The sequence below is a fragment of the Drosophila simulans genome, chromosome X (genome assembly GCF_016746395.2).
Source record: "Drosophila simulans strain w501 chromosome X, Prin_Dsim_3.1, whole genome shotgun sequence".
NCBI lineage: Eukaryota > Metazoa > Arthropoda > Insecta > Diptera > Drosophilidae > Drosophila > Drosophila simulans.
In genome coordinates this window covers 9,480,806-9,496,038 of record NC_052525.2, presented here as the reverse complement: position 1 = coordinate 9,496,038, position 15,233 = coordinate 9,480,806, and the positions used below count along the sequence as shown (strand labels likewise).

The following is a 15,233-nucleotide window of genomic DNA, read 5'->3' as shown; positions in this document are numbered from 1 at the left end:
ATTCTGCAATTCGTAAAATTCGATATTTACGAATGGAATTTTCTTCATAACTTGGCTAAAAATGCTCATATATAGAAAAGGATAACTGTTTTGAGCAGCTGATTACCAATGCTAAATACCTCTATTACTTTTTGACGGATTTTGGGAAATTCATTTTTAGGTAAATTTTTGCATTTTTTGTAAGGGGTAACATCATCAAAATTTGCAAAAAATGGCCAAAAAATAGAATTTCCATTTGTGGATACAGTTCAATTGGAAATTTAATTACGAACTTAACGAGATATTTCATTTCATATTTGGACAATTATTTTTAAAGTTGTGTCAGAAAAACTGATTATTTGACTACCGAAATTCGGAAAAACAGCTTTTGCCAAAAACTTGATATTTACAAAGGGAATTATCGTGATAAAATCGCAAAAAATTGTCATAAAGATAAAAGAATAACTGTTTTGAGCAGATAATTACCAATCCTAACGATCCCTATAACTTTTTGAAGAATTTAGGAAAATTAATTTTTGGGTGAATTTTTGCATTTTTTGTAAGGGGTAACATCATCAAAATTTGCAAAAAATGGCCAAAAAATAGAATTTCCATTTGTGGATACAGTTCGATTGGAAATTTAATTACGAACACAACGAGATATGGCATTTCATATTCAGACAATTATTTTTAACGTTGTGGCTGAAATACTGATTTTTTGATGACCAAAATTGGGAAAATTTGTTGTTATTTTAACCACTTTAACGTCGTATTAATAAGATCAAAGTTACAATTTTTAGAATTTAAAGATATAAGATATCCTGAAATATGCGCACATGAAAGGGGCAGGTAAACGGCGTTTCCATGACATATTCGAGATGAAGGGAAATTCGAGACAACATTTCCGCTTCACAGCTGCAAAATTGGGGTTGTACACATAAAGCTATCTAGATTCTCAGACACAGAGGCCCACTGATGGGCCAACGTAACCAACTGGACCAAACAGCTGTTCTGTTGACCACTTTAAGGACGTAAGGACATCGGAAGCGGGCTGTTTTTCGGGGTCGGTGTGCTGGCTGGAGCTCCACATGGATACAATGTAGCATATATTGAATACGGGATGCCCACACAGCAGACGGCTCGTTAGACTTTTGGCCTGCGGTCTGGGCCATCAATGCGTCCGTAGAATTACACCCAATTAAAATAATTCCGCAACTAAGCAATGCAAATTGTATCAAATTACCAATTAATGTCGACCACCCCTTTATGGGGGCCGGGGCCAATCTTATGGCCTCGTCCAGGCGCCAAAATGTGACAAATTAAATGCCAAAACATCAAAAGGCAAACACACAGCACGTGTGTTCACTGTGTCCTTTTGTGTGTCTGATTTATAAGCCTTATTATTAGGGACAGCACGAAGAAGCAGCAGGCTGTCTGAAGGCTAATTTAAGTGATTTCAAGTGCCATTATGTATTGATAGAAGCAGAAACACAGGAGACTCCCTGCCTAGATATGTGCACATACACACATACATCGGCATTCTTATGCGTGTTTGCCCAATAGGCTCGCACATCTGTTTGCATTCGAGTGACTTTCGTATCGGGCCAAATGAGATAACAAAAAGGCCGGCATATCGAAATCCCTTTAAGAACATCCTAGAGGTATTTTGCAATATTGCCGAGGTAATTGTCAAATTCATTGGAAATCAATTGCACACACATATCACATAGCAAAATGTTGCAACGCTAAATGTCGAATAATTAAACGGTAAATATATTGCATTATTATTTTCATTTTCGTTTGGTCATCTCGCACAGATAATTTGCGACTTGTCTAATAAAATCTACACTTTGCACTGTGTGTGCTCAGCACTTAAATATTATTATTTATTAAAAATAAATATTTTTCTTGACTAACAAAAATGGGCAACACAACTCTTTTTAGTTGGCCGCTTGCACGCTTTGTTTGCCTGTCCTTCTGTTGATTTTTCAAATTTTCAAATTCACCAAAAGGTTGCTTTGCCAGGTATTAAAATTTACTCACATGCTAAATATTTTGTTAAGAGCTGTCCGCCTGTGTGTGTGTGTTGTGCGGCGTAAGTGTGTGTGTGCTTGCACTCCTTTGTTTGCGTGTGTGTGTTGCTTGTTTGTTTGCGTTTGTTTGGGTGTTTTGCGTGTGTCGCGTGTGAAATGCTTGGCAAACAACTACTAAACTAACAATAAGGACCTGCAGTAATTTCTGGCGACGCCTTTTTCACATTCCCTGTACATTTCTGGTGTGTAGAAGAGGGTAAAATCGAACTTATTGAAGTTTAAATGTAGCTTTAGTTAAGGAGAAATAACATTGTAATATTAATGTCTTTATAGTATAATATTTACTTAAATTCCATGGCTCTTGTTTAATTATCAACCTTATAAAGCTTAAATTTAAAAATTTCGGTATACATCAATATATAGCATTTACATATATTGGTAAATTTCTTATTAAATTATTTAAAATATATATCTTTTCCTCAGTGCATGATCCTAAGTCTTGATTGATCATAGGGTATGATCCTTGCTTTTCTCCCTTTCTTCTCTGCAAATTGCTTTGTTGCCTCTGATGCTGTCCTTTAACTGCACTGGCGTGTGTGTGTGTGTGCGTGTGTGTGAGTGAGGAAAATCCTTGCGTTAACAGTAATCAGCACGTAGCGTTTAGTTCATTGTATGTGCGTGCTCATTCGCGTGCCGCTGTGTGAGTGATTGTGTGTTTGTGCTTGTGGGTGTATGTATAGGTGTTAGCTGCTTTTTGTGCATAGGTGTTGGTTTGAGTTTGTTTAAACAAAACCCCAAAGCACAAGTTGCCTTCTACTTGGGCTTTGGTTTATTTTTTCATGCAACCGCTAATACTTCTCTCTCCATTTTTTTAACTTGTAATTTTCGCCTGCGGCTCTCCCGTTTTTACACTCCTCCCATCTTAATTTCCACCATTTTCCCCCAAACGAATTTTCCTTCGCTTGTGCCAGGATTTTTTGGCCTCGGGCAGGTCGAGAGCTACTTTTACATAAACACCAACTAGCGTCCAAATAACTTTTAAATGACGTTTGCTTGTGTGTGTGTGTGTATGTTCTCTGGTGTCTGTGTGCCTCTGTTTGCGTGTGTGTGGGTGTGTGGAAAGGGGGCGTGGCGCACGCCTTTGCGTGTGAACTTTGCGGTTGTTCGCCTTCCTTTGACCCCCCACCCCGCTTTATTCTTCTTCATTCGCACTTTATTTTAAACTTTATTTATGCGATAGAAAGCTGCAAATTTTTGTTTGCGTTTTTAGCGCTGCGACCCGCGAGTGAATTTATTCGCCGTCCCACTCCCGCCCCTTTGTTGGCTTATGTAAGGGAGGTGGTGGTAGCAGGGGGCGTGGTCCGTGTGGGCGAATCGCATTGTTAACTTTATACCATTGTAATCTATTTTTAAGCATGTTATGTGTGCTTGTGCGCTGAAGTTTGTTTGTTATTTTGTGCAAATTATGCGTGCTTAGCGCGTGAGCTGCTTACTCGTTGTTGTTAATTTTTATTTGTACTTGTAGTTGTTGTGCCATCGCGTCCGCATGCGAATGTGTTTGTATCTCGTATTTCTATTTGTATTTGTGCGCCCGACAAGCGGATTTGTCGCTAAGCTGCCACCAATCCCCAAAATCCCCTTTTCGAATTCCCCACCCTACGTGCAAAAGACTCTTTATGATGTAAGCGATCATAATTTTTGGCTGCCACTTGAACCGGCGTCGCGAAATGTATTTCAATATATTCGCCAGCTTTAAAAACATAATACTCGAGGGGGGGCTTGGCGAAAGGGGGCGGTGCTGTGTAAGGAGGAAGCTGAGACAAACTTCAATCAAGCACATAGCGGGCAACGTGAAACGTGCGCATAAAAACAAATGCCAGCCGAAAAGTATGCAACACACTCCTGCGTCAGCGTAAAAAACGAATGGGTGGCAGGATAAAGGACCTCCGGCAATTCAGACCATTCAGCGAAGGGAACAGCGACAATAACAGCTAACGCTCAATATGGCCAGCCATTGAATACCCTTTGAGTAGGTGGATTTTCCCCACGGCTATTCAATTAAGCTTGAGGAGATCTCGGGCTTAATAAATGCGATAAATCCTACGTTTTACATAAGAAGGCAATATCAAAAGGATAATCTCTATAAAAGCCTTTGCATTAAATAAAGCAGAATTACTCAAACTTTCCAGCGAAACCATTCTAAATTTTCAGCTTGTGATATGCATTACATTACATTACTTCGCATATTTAAGCAGCCCTCTTTCAGGGTATAAAAACTGATTTAACGTAATTCGTTGTTTTAGTTTTGTCTCCGAGTGCATGCCAGCCTGCATGTGTGTGTGTGTGTGAGGTGAATGGGTGAACATGGCGGAACAGGACAGAATGAAATGAGGAGACTGATAAAGGCGTGGAAGGGGATAGCGAGGAACTGGAGCAGAGTCAAGTAGCAAGGCATCAGGCGTGGAAAATCGCAACACAGCGGCGGAATTTGACAACAGGCGAATAAAGTGCTGGAAAACAATTCGGTTTTAAAAAGGGGAAATTTTCAGAAAAGGTGTTGGTCAAAAATGAAATGTCAGAAAGGCTTAAAAGAAAATTTGTAGTTGCATTTGCAACATTTGTAGCCACAGCACTAAATGATTAAAACCTTTAATCAGTTAAGAATCAGAACTTCAAGAAATACGATCAGTGTTTATTCAAGGTACTTTCCCTTCCAACAGTTTTGTCGCCTGAACTTTGGCATATTGTGATTACCTTCTCGCTACGTTGTCGTTCATGACTCCGCCGTGCGGGTGTGTGTGTGTGCGCGTTTGTGTGTGACAGCGCCGTTGGTGCTAGCTGTAAAAGGGGGAGGTGGGAACTGTGACTGTGACTGCGACTGGTGACTGCTGAATTGGTGACCCCGACACTACTTGTCCTCCCAGCCGCCGCCACTCCAGCGATTCAACAAACGCCAGCGACATGGCAACACAGCGACAACAACAATTACACTGAAGAAAAATGGGGTAATCTAAATCGTAAGGGATATATTAAACAGGAATTATGTTAATAAACATGACACACACCAATTCAACGAAAACATGGATAGCCAAAAAGCATTCACCCTAAGTGTGAAGTAAACTAGGAGCTTAAACTTAACCATACAATTTTCGCAGTGTTTGCAACGGCAACAGTAAAACAAAAAAACGACGGGACTGGCAAAAAAACTACAGCAACATGCTCACGTCGCTGACGACGTGTCTCAAGTGCGCCCCTCTCTTTCGGCCCACATATTTTGGTCTCTTTCCACCGAATATAGCCGTCCCTGTCACGCGGCAGTAGTGTTTGTCTGTTGTAATTCACGAAATTGCCAGCAATCGATATAAACATCAAGTCCCAATGCGTTTCGATGTCGCCCCCTCTCTTTCTTTAGCCCGCCTGCTGTCTCCTTCTGCGCTCCATTGTTGTTGCTGTCGGCTTCTGGCCATGATCCTGTTGACGTTTTGCTGTTGTTGTTGTTGTTGTTTTGGGAGCTAGTCAAGTATCGAGTATCGAGTACTTGGGAGGAAAACAAAAATTGTTTGCCTGGCTTGTTTTTATTTTCATTTTAGTGCTGGCGAAACTGACATTGATGATGATTATTGGGAGTAAATAGAATTGAAAATGCCACCAATAACCTCCTGTGCTCCTTGCTCCTTGCTCCGTTCTCAAGGCCCAGGACACGTGTGAGTATCAACATCTATCCTGGCGTCTATAAAGACAGACCCCCCATCCTCCCCAACTCCCATCCTTCGCATAATGCGCGCAAATAAATTGCAAAATCAATTGAGCGGTAAAATAGTTTCCCTTCGCGGAAGATAACAACAACAAATCGAAAGTCAATGCTGCTGCCACGCCCACACCATCGCCTGCGCCTGAAAAGACTGAAAATTGAAGCCGGGAAAATAGGAAAACAGGAGCCAAACTCCACTACCACTCACATGGTTACGCCGAGCACTTTGAACTCGCTTTATTTTAAGCCTGAAAATGGAAAAAATATAAAGAAAGAAGGCGCGGCGAGGCAAAATGAAAATGGAGCAGCAGATGTTTGTTTATTTTAAAGAACAGTATTCCTATTCCTTTTAGATATTTTTTAAGAACTTTCTTTAAACCTCTTCGAACACAATTTTCTAACCACTGGCAGTACTACCAAATATTCCCGAATTTCTAGCCGCTGCAATTGAATTTATAATTTTATTAAAATACCCTAAATGAAAATGGTGAGCCCTGGCTAGCTAATGGTTATGCTACAGCAAGTCTGCTGCATGAACTTAATCTAATTAAAATCCCGGGAAATACCCCGTAATTATCCCCACTCGTCGGCGACTTGTTGCATACTTTAAGGAGCCTTTAAGCTGTCGCCTCGCTAAGAGTCGGTCGCATTACGCATACGCCGCATTGTGCTGCGGCGTTGGCTGTGGATTCATTAAATGTTATAAACTCATTACGCGTTTTGTCTGCCCGAATGGATATTGGATGAAGGGTGTGATAGGAGCTGAGGTGACGGGTGCTGGATGGTGGGTGGTGGGTGGTGTGGTGTGTGTATCGGGGGTGTTGAACGAGAGTTGTTGGCTTGCTGTAATAACCACAAAACATCTGCGAGCACCACATACTCGCACACAGTTGCAAATGAAAATCTTTGTGCAGAATTAATTAAGTAAACAATACGAAAATTGTGGAAATTGCTTTGAATGCGTCCCCAAACACTCACACATAAGCTCGGCCACACATACGTATGCAAAAGTTATTGCCAGCAGCTGTTGTTGTTGCTCTTGTTGTTACACATTATTATTATGATGCTGCTTAATAGGCAACGCAACTGTGGGCGAAGCAGGCGGCTGGGGGCGCCTTTTGGGGGCATCCTAGCCCCTTTGGCCCCCTCCCCCCCACCACCCCTCTCATAACAATATCCAGCCATTGTCTGCGGCAACAATTAAGCCGCACTCTGCCTTAATGATAGAGCCACATGAAGAAAATGGCCAAAACAAAGGAGAGCAAAACTCCAAAGTGCATGAAAGGAAAGCCGAAGAAAATGGCTGGGAAAATTCAGCGAACATTTGGGGGCGGACAAAAAACTTTTGATCATTCATGAATATTTAATCGGAAAAGCGATTGTCCCACTTCACCAAGAACCAAATTAAATTCATGCATACAAACTCTATGCATTTTATTACAATATCCGTAGTTTGAATATTTTTTTTAACATTTAAAGTCTTTTATTGTCTCTTTAACTTCAACAGAAAATAAAATACATTTTTTCAAGACCTAATGTCCAGAGTTCTTTTCTTCTTTCATTCATTTTAGCATTGATCTTTGTTTAGCTTTCATTTATCATTCCATCTCGAGATACATTCCAATCTGCACGTCTTTACCATATTTTTTTCGGCCGGATTGATAGTGTTGAACATAAAGTTGACATTGAGGCCAGATAAACAGAAATACAGGTGGACAGCAGAAAGAAGCTACAGATAGATATGCAAATCGATCGACTGCCAAAAGCAGAAATCGCCAAAACAAAGCCAGAAGAAAGAGGGGAAGCAGAAATGGAGATAGTGGACGATTTGAAGACGAAGCTTTGGGGCTCTCCCGAGATTAAGATGAAAAACAATGGGGCGAAGACAACGAAATTCGTTTGGCACTTTACTTGCGCATCATTAGCGTTATTCTCTCTTTGCTTTCGTTTAACACATATTGGTTAGAAAGCTCGGCCAAAAAGATAAAAATAATACGGATGGCGAGGGGCGTCAGGGGGCGGGATTATATTATGGTTTATCTCTTGTGAGCTGAACATATTTTATGAGCGCGACATAAAAAAAAAGTTTGTAAGTTCTCCGCCATTTGGGTTGTCGTAAAGGCACTGGAAAAAATCGATTCGCAATCAAATCGCTTAGAAATGAAAACATATCAGAAAAGAATTAAGAGCACAGTTTTAAAGTATGTAAACGGGTCTTTACGTATATGATATATTAGTATATGGTGCTTAGGACTACATCCATTTCTCTCACTGCATCGAGAAAGCGTGTGCCCAGATCAACTCCCTCTGAAGTTTATGGCTGCACTAAAATTAACCTATTCGATCCGAGATGAGGCCTGAATGCGCCGCCTTGTCTTTCGGTTTTATTATCGATTTCGATGCTGTGCGGTTTGCTCAGCTGACAAAGTAAACTATAAACCATAAACAACAGCCGTGACAAGTCAGAAATTCGTGGCTACCGTTTGCTGGCTTCTATGTCAAGATCAGTGAAGTGCCGAGTACCGAATACCAAATACCAAACACCGAAAACCCAAAGCCGAATTCCCAGTCGAAAGAAATCGAAATCGAAGTCAAAAAGTCGTTACAAGCTTTTTTGTACTTTCACTTGTGCAAACACGCGGCCAAGAACGCCAAAGATGTTTAGAGCTCTCGGAGAGCAGGGTCATCAGCATCACATGCACTGCGCGAAAATACGGGAAATTCATGTAGTGTGATACATTACTTCATCCCAAGGCATAATAAAATTCATATATTTAGGAAATTAATACTATATACAAATTTATATCTTATCTTTTGAATATTGCTTCTAGCGTTCTTCAGAACAATGCTGGACCCGCTTATGATTTTTCCCAGTGTACTTTTCCATCACGATCATCAGCAGCATGATGATCATCGTCTTCACGGGTCTTTTGGAGTTACAAGCGAGTCGGGTTCTTCAGTAGCCAGCCACGGGGCAAACCATTCGGTCCAGAAGAGCGTGTCTTCCGTCTTGAGATCTCGGATTACTCCCCCAATTCTTCGCTCCTCTATTTTTTTTCTGGTGCTGCTCAGTGACAGTGTGTGTGTGTGTGTGTGGTGTTTTCGGTGGTGCATGACCCTTTGACCGCATGCCCGGTCACGTGAACCACCTTCTGCTCCTTGGCTGCCTGCTCTGCCTGCTCGGCGATGTGCCGAGGATCGAGGCTTTCCACCGCTGGAGTCCCATGATGAAGGCCTTCCGCTATCTCCAGGAGACCATGCTCCGGAATAGCCTGGAACGTGCCCATCTCAATCATGGCATCGTCTTCGAGTGTCGCACCATGTAAGTGGGTGTAGGTTTCGTATTCGGCATTTTTCACTTGTTATTCGATTTCAAATTTAAGCAATATTAAAAAGTGGAGTTACAGTGGAGTTTCCATAACAAATGAATATTTATAGCTGAAAACTGACACTTTTTTCCAGATCAGCTAAGGATTTTGGCAACGAAGTGCATTTCAATCTGCAGCTTGGAGACCTTCGAGGATTTCGTCGCCTCGATCCTAACAAAAAGTTGGCCCTATTTTTGCACGGCTGGAATGATCAGGGCAGCAAGGATTGGGTGCAAGAATTACTGCTAAGTATGTATCCTCCACATAATAGATAATACGGATATCATTCGAATGTCGGTTCTTATTCCCAGCTTGGACCCTATTCGATTCCAATTACAATGTGTGCGTTGTGGACTGGGGAAACCTGTCGCAGAACGACTACAAGTCCGCCTCCATGTCCATTTTCGATGTGGGCTTAACGGTGGCTGGAATCATCATGGCCCTGGAGGAGCTGCGTCCCAATCACTTTCATCGGCGCAACGTGACCTTGGCGGGCTACAGCTTGGGTGCCCATGCCGCTGGATACGCGGGCGCGGTGCTGGAGGGTCAGGTGGAGCAGATCATTGGCTTGGATCCCGCTGGACCGCTGTTCTCGCTGCCCGCGGAGGTGGCGCCCAAGTACCGCTTGGATCCAGGAGATGCGCAGTTCGTCCAGGTACTTCACACTTCCGGCGGCTCCTTGGGCACCAGTCTGAAGTGCGGCCACGCCGACTTCTATCCCAACGGAGGCAGGGCGCCTCAAACGAACTGCAAGATGTTCGCCAATCTGCGCGACATGCAAAATACCAGTAAGTCATAGGGATTATATCATGGGATTATTTCAAAGATAGCCCGTAGATACATTACTGATAGCTCTTACAATCCATTATCATTCGGCAGATCCCGTTTCCTGCAGTCACTCGGCGGCTGCGATCTTCTTCCGGCAATCGATGGATCCCGAGTACCCGTTCGTGGGCTACGAGTGCGACAGCTACCGGGAGTTCGCCGCCGGATATTGCGATGGCAACCGGAAGGCGCGCTTCGGGATCCATTCGCAGAGGCGTGCGCAGGGGAGCTTCTACTTCCGCACCGCGCCCCAGCAGCCGTACGTGCCGAGGCGACAGGCCAACTGGCTGAGCGGGGTGGGGCGCATGTCGTCGAGCAAGGTCAGTCAGGTCGGCCAAAGCCCCCTGGTGCTGCGCCTCTGGACGAACAGCTGGCGGCGGCGGGAGCGAGCGAGAAAGCGACAGCGAAGAGACAGAGACAGAGAAAGATCGCTGTGCGCGAATAAGTAGTTCCTAGTGTTTTGTTAGTGTTAAAATAAACGCAGCCTAAATGTATGCAATCATTTTTTGATGGAAGAGAGACGAGACAGCCTAAGGGTTAATCAACAAGACAGCACATTGTTAGAAAAAGTTTACTGTAATAATATCATACATAAAAATGTATTTTCATTTCACTTTATTTTATACTACGATTTTAGTTATACCTTCACAAACAAATATTCCCCTAAAAGAACGAAAGATGGATACTTAAGCTTACTTAAAATCTCAAGCGAGTTCATCGTAATCCGCCGAAGTTTCTCATAAGAATATAAATCTCTAGAGCGTTTTTATTTTTTTATTTTAACGAACGTAGCAGTAAATATTTCCGTTCAATTTGGCAGCCAGCCGGTTTTCGCCATGTTCTTGTAAACTGCATAAAAAATAACAAGAAGGACAAACAACACACATGGAAAAGTCGTTGACTTGCAGCCACAAAACGGCGAAAAGTCGGCTGCATTTAACAGTTAATCGTAAAGCAAAATGGCCAGAAAAAAAAAAGAAAATAGAAAATGGAAAATGGTCGAACAAGAACAAGCAGCAGAAAACAATAAACTGAAATTCAATTTTCGCAATGTAAAACATAATTTTCTACAAAACTTGACGTCAGCTTGGCCCGCTTTTTGCTAAAAGGTAGTTAATATTTTTGCAGTCCATTGCGGCCGTGCCCCGCCCCCGCGCCCCTCTCACAACACTGGAAAAAACTATGTGAAACAATGTGAAACAAATAAAAAAAGACTTAATTCATAAGTTTGGGTACAACTTTTATTTAAACATCATAAAATTGACAGACTTAAAATATAAATCCTAACTTTTTAATAGTATTGATATTAAGCTAGTTGCTTGAATTAATCAGTCCGCTACTTATATGTTACTATGTTTTTTCGCCGAGTGCAGCTATCCCGTTGTACATTCCACTCGAGTTGTTCTTGCTTTTTCCCGTTGCTCCTTGCCACTGTTGTTGTTATTGTTGTTGTTGCTCCGCCTGCTGCTTCCTGTTTTGTAGCTGTTTTTGAAATTTATGGCGGCGTCGTCGCCTCTGCCGGCGTCGCTGCCGTCGCCGACTTCTTCGCATGAGTTATGCGCTTTTTATTTCCAGCTCCTGGCCACGTTAAGTGTTAAATTGTTTTATGCATGCACGTGTGTGGGAGAGAGAGAGCGAGGGAGGTGGCTGTAGAGCGGGGGAGAGAGGGAGTGCGAATAGGAAGCTCGGACTCGCCATTTAATTATGAAAGTTGATTTCAGGGAATAGCGAGAGCGGGAAAGAGAGGGCCAAGGGAATGTGTGTGGCTTTTGGTCAAGTGTTAGAGAAGGATAGCACTTGCAACAGGATAACAGAAATTTGAATGAAATTCTAAAAGGAGCAGCAGACAGCACTGTTATCTAAACGGTCGCACCTTTTTGATTTGATTTTATTTATACTTCTATGAAGCTATTTGTAGCATTTTTAAGCTCAAGAACTTAAAATGCTCTATTTAAACTCTTAATTTAATCAGTATATGTGTTTTATTTGTTTTTATTGCCCTTAATTTCTGGGCAAGCAAACAAAGATGAAAAAAGGAAGGGAACGAGAGGGAAAAGGAGCAGTTTTTTGTGCTCCGCTGACTCGAACCGCTCAAGTAGCACGCGTTAATGCGAAAATCACTTACACACACGCTCAAACACACACACACTTGCAGAGGTGTGCGAGAGAGACAGGGAAGAAACTCCTGTAAAATCTAAAGCAAATTAACGTTTTAAACACCTCAAAAGTTTCGTGCATTCTCATGGTCCTTAACTCTAAGACCCTCTCTTTCTTTTTCCTCCGTCCGTCTCATTCTTTTCTATCCTACCCTCTCATTCTTTCCTAGCCCGCCCTCTCTATTCATTGCACCTGACGTCCTTGCTGATCCTGGCGCAAAGTTAAGTGTTTCTTTAGCTTAATAACGGAAACATTTTAGTTGCTGTTATGGAAAGCAGCTGGAGAATGGAGACTAGAAAGAGAGGAATAGAGGACAGCAGAGAGAGAGGCCAGCAGGCAACTTGAGCGATAGACGCTTACACATAAACACATTCAAACGCTTCCGGCAATGTGTAATAGCTGTACAAGGACGACCTGCTCCTGCTCCTGTGGAAAATGTAAAAAAAAAAAGTACTTCGGAGCGGAGGAAGCGAGGAAAGAAAGGAATGCCCTCCAGTGGCTGTAAATAACTCGCAGCAGGTGCCGTCCTCATCCAACGGTAAACGTCCGACGTCCAACTCCCTGCAACGTCCAACTCCCCAATTCCTGAAGACATCGTCAATGGGAAAAACCTGCGAAATACCAAGGATAGGGGCGACAGACAGAAAAGACCCGCCAGAGAATTGCACAGCTCGAAAATAATATCCGGTAACGCTTTAAGGCGATAAAATAGGCAGGGAAATATACTTGGGAATTCAATTTTCTAATGATATATAATGGTATCACGAGATTGCCTTCCAATGAATATGAGCACAATATCAGTTTTAAGCGGCTTTTATTGTTATACACTTCGTTTTAGATTTTTTACCTGTCTCAAAAGGATTTGAATTTTTGTAAGTGTGCCAAAAGAACATCGGCTAGCGGCAACATTTTCTTTTGATTACACGGCGTGTGGTCCTACCATTGTTCTCCCCAACACCCACACTCTATCCGCTTGGAAAACCCCATTTTCCACCGCCCATTTCCCACAGAGGTCCCCGCATAAGTGCAAATGAGCATGAAAGATGATATATTAAGAGTCGTCTTGGACTTTGGTTTTTTTTTTCATCTTTGGGTCCTGACTCCTAAGGGATTCCACTTCCCACTTCCCACCTCCTGCTTCCTCTTCTTCTTCTTCTTTGGTCGCTACACTCATTTGGCCAAATGCAATTTTCGCTAAGAGCGCATATCCGCCAAAACAGACAGAGACGGCAAAAAAGTCGGCCAGCAGAAGCCAAGAAAAAAAAAAAAAAAACTATCAAGTCAGCAAGTCGGCCAGCTAACAGTGCACTGCAATAAATATTAATTTGTTAATAGCATTTAAGTTCCCTAAAAACATGATAAAAAGATAACTAAGATAAAAATATACTAAACTATCCATTAAATTTGTATTAAATATATCGTCAGTTTTAGTGTTCCGAATTAATTTTCCGAATTTAGTGTTCCGCCTTTGCATAATTAAAATATGTACGCGTTTGCCCCAAAAGTTCAGTTCGATTTTGCTTGCTACATAGTATCCAATTTCCTCTTGAAGTTGACAGTGCATTTTTCCCTTATTTCCCCATTCCCTTTCCTAGCCACGCTTTTCGCATTCCCCAGCTGACCATCAGCAACATTTCTGAGTGCAACCCTCGCTGTGCGGCATGCTGCAACATGGCCGCGATGCTTGACAAAAGTTATGGGCCACCCCTCAAGAGGGGTCTTGAGTTTTAGAGGGGCTTCGGGAAAAGTAGGATCCAGTGCCACAGCCTGTAATTGCAGAAGGCGGTCATCGTCTGTCTTGTTTGTCGCTGCCCCAAAAACTAGGTGCTGCACATGGACAGCAGGATGCTTCAAGTGGAGTTAGAATGCCGGCTCTTTCCATCACATAATCTATATGGAGATCAGTAGGTCTTCAAAAAAGGGTGATAGGGATCGTTAGCACTGATAATAAGCTGCTCAAAATAGTTATTCTTTCATCTATATGACAATTTTCAGCGATGTTGTAACGAAAATTCCGTTTGTAAATATCAAGTTTTTGGCAAGAGCCGTGTTTCCAAATTTCGTACATCAAATAATCCGTTTTTCTGCCACAACTTTAAAAGTAATTGTCTGAATATGAAATGCCATATCTCGTTGTGTTCATATTTAAATTTTCAATCGAACTGTATCCACAAATGGAAATTCTATTTTTTGGTCATTTTTTGCAAATTTTGATGATGTTACCCCTTTCCAAAAATGCGAAAATTGACCCAAAAATAGATTTTCCTAAATTCTTCAAAAAGTGATAGGGATCGTTAGCATTGGTAATTTACTGCTCAAAACAGTTATTCTTTCATCGTTATGGCAATTTTCAGCGAAGTTATGTCGAAAATTCCGTTTGTAAATATCAAGTTTTTGGCAAAAGCCGTTCTTTCGAATTTCGGTCATCAAATAATCATTTTTTTGCTACCACTTTAAAAATAATATTCCAAATCTGGAATGCCATACCTCTTTGAGTTCGTAATTAAATTTCCATTCTTTCATCTATATGACAAATTTGAGCGAAGTTATGACGAAAAACCTATCCGCATTTTTAAGTTTTTCATATGTCTAAATAAATCAGCTAAGAGAGATTTTCTCTTGTTATATCGCGCAAGTTTTTAAGAACTTTTAATAGATCTTAAGTGTAATCTGGTATCCTCTTTCTCTCCTAAATCTTTGCCTTTCTCATTAGGGAGTCCTTTGTTGTGACACTAAAATATTGTGTTGCAACCTTTGCTGGATTATCATTTGCCTTTGCAGTTGCACTTTTGCGCTGACCATTTGCACACCTGACCCCCGTGGAAGCGGCGCCTTTTCCACAGCTATTCCCAGGTCCTTTTCCCAGCACTTGAGGTGATTAAATTTCCGCGAGCGGCTGGACAAAGGAAAAGTCCCCTAACTCTCCGCCGGCATTCAATTTCAAGCGCACACAATTTAGTTAATAACTTTTAAGCGGAGCGCATCATAAACCCTATTTTCTCCTCGTTTCCCAGCGCCTTTTTGTTTTTACAAATGGCGAGCAATAAACTAAACGCAGCGGATTACGTTTGGGAATGATTTCGGCAAGAAAGAGACGACGGCATGATGTCAGAGTGAGAG

At 42.0% G+C, this 15,233-nt stretch overlaps 1 protein-coding gene across 1 annotated transcript; it reads left to right on the top strand.

Annotated features, from left to right (window-relative positions):
* Positions 1 to 8,601: 8,601 nt before the first annotated feature.
* LOC6725568 (endothelial lipase) lies at positions 8,602 to 10,719 on the top strand. Its single transcript, XM_002106543.4, has 4 exons — positions 8,602 to 9,085; positions 9,226 to 9,380; positions 9,443 to 9,919; positions 10,011 to 10,719. The coding sequence occupies exons 1-4, from the start codon at positions 8,892 to 8,894 to the stop codon at positions 10,403 to 10,405; spliced, it is 1,221 nt and encodes a 406-aa protein (XP_002106579.2). The 5' UTR covers positions 8,602 to 8,891; the 3' UTR covers positions 10,406 to 10,719.
* Positions 10,720 to 15,233: the final 4,514 nt, after the last annotated feature.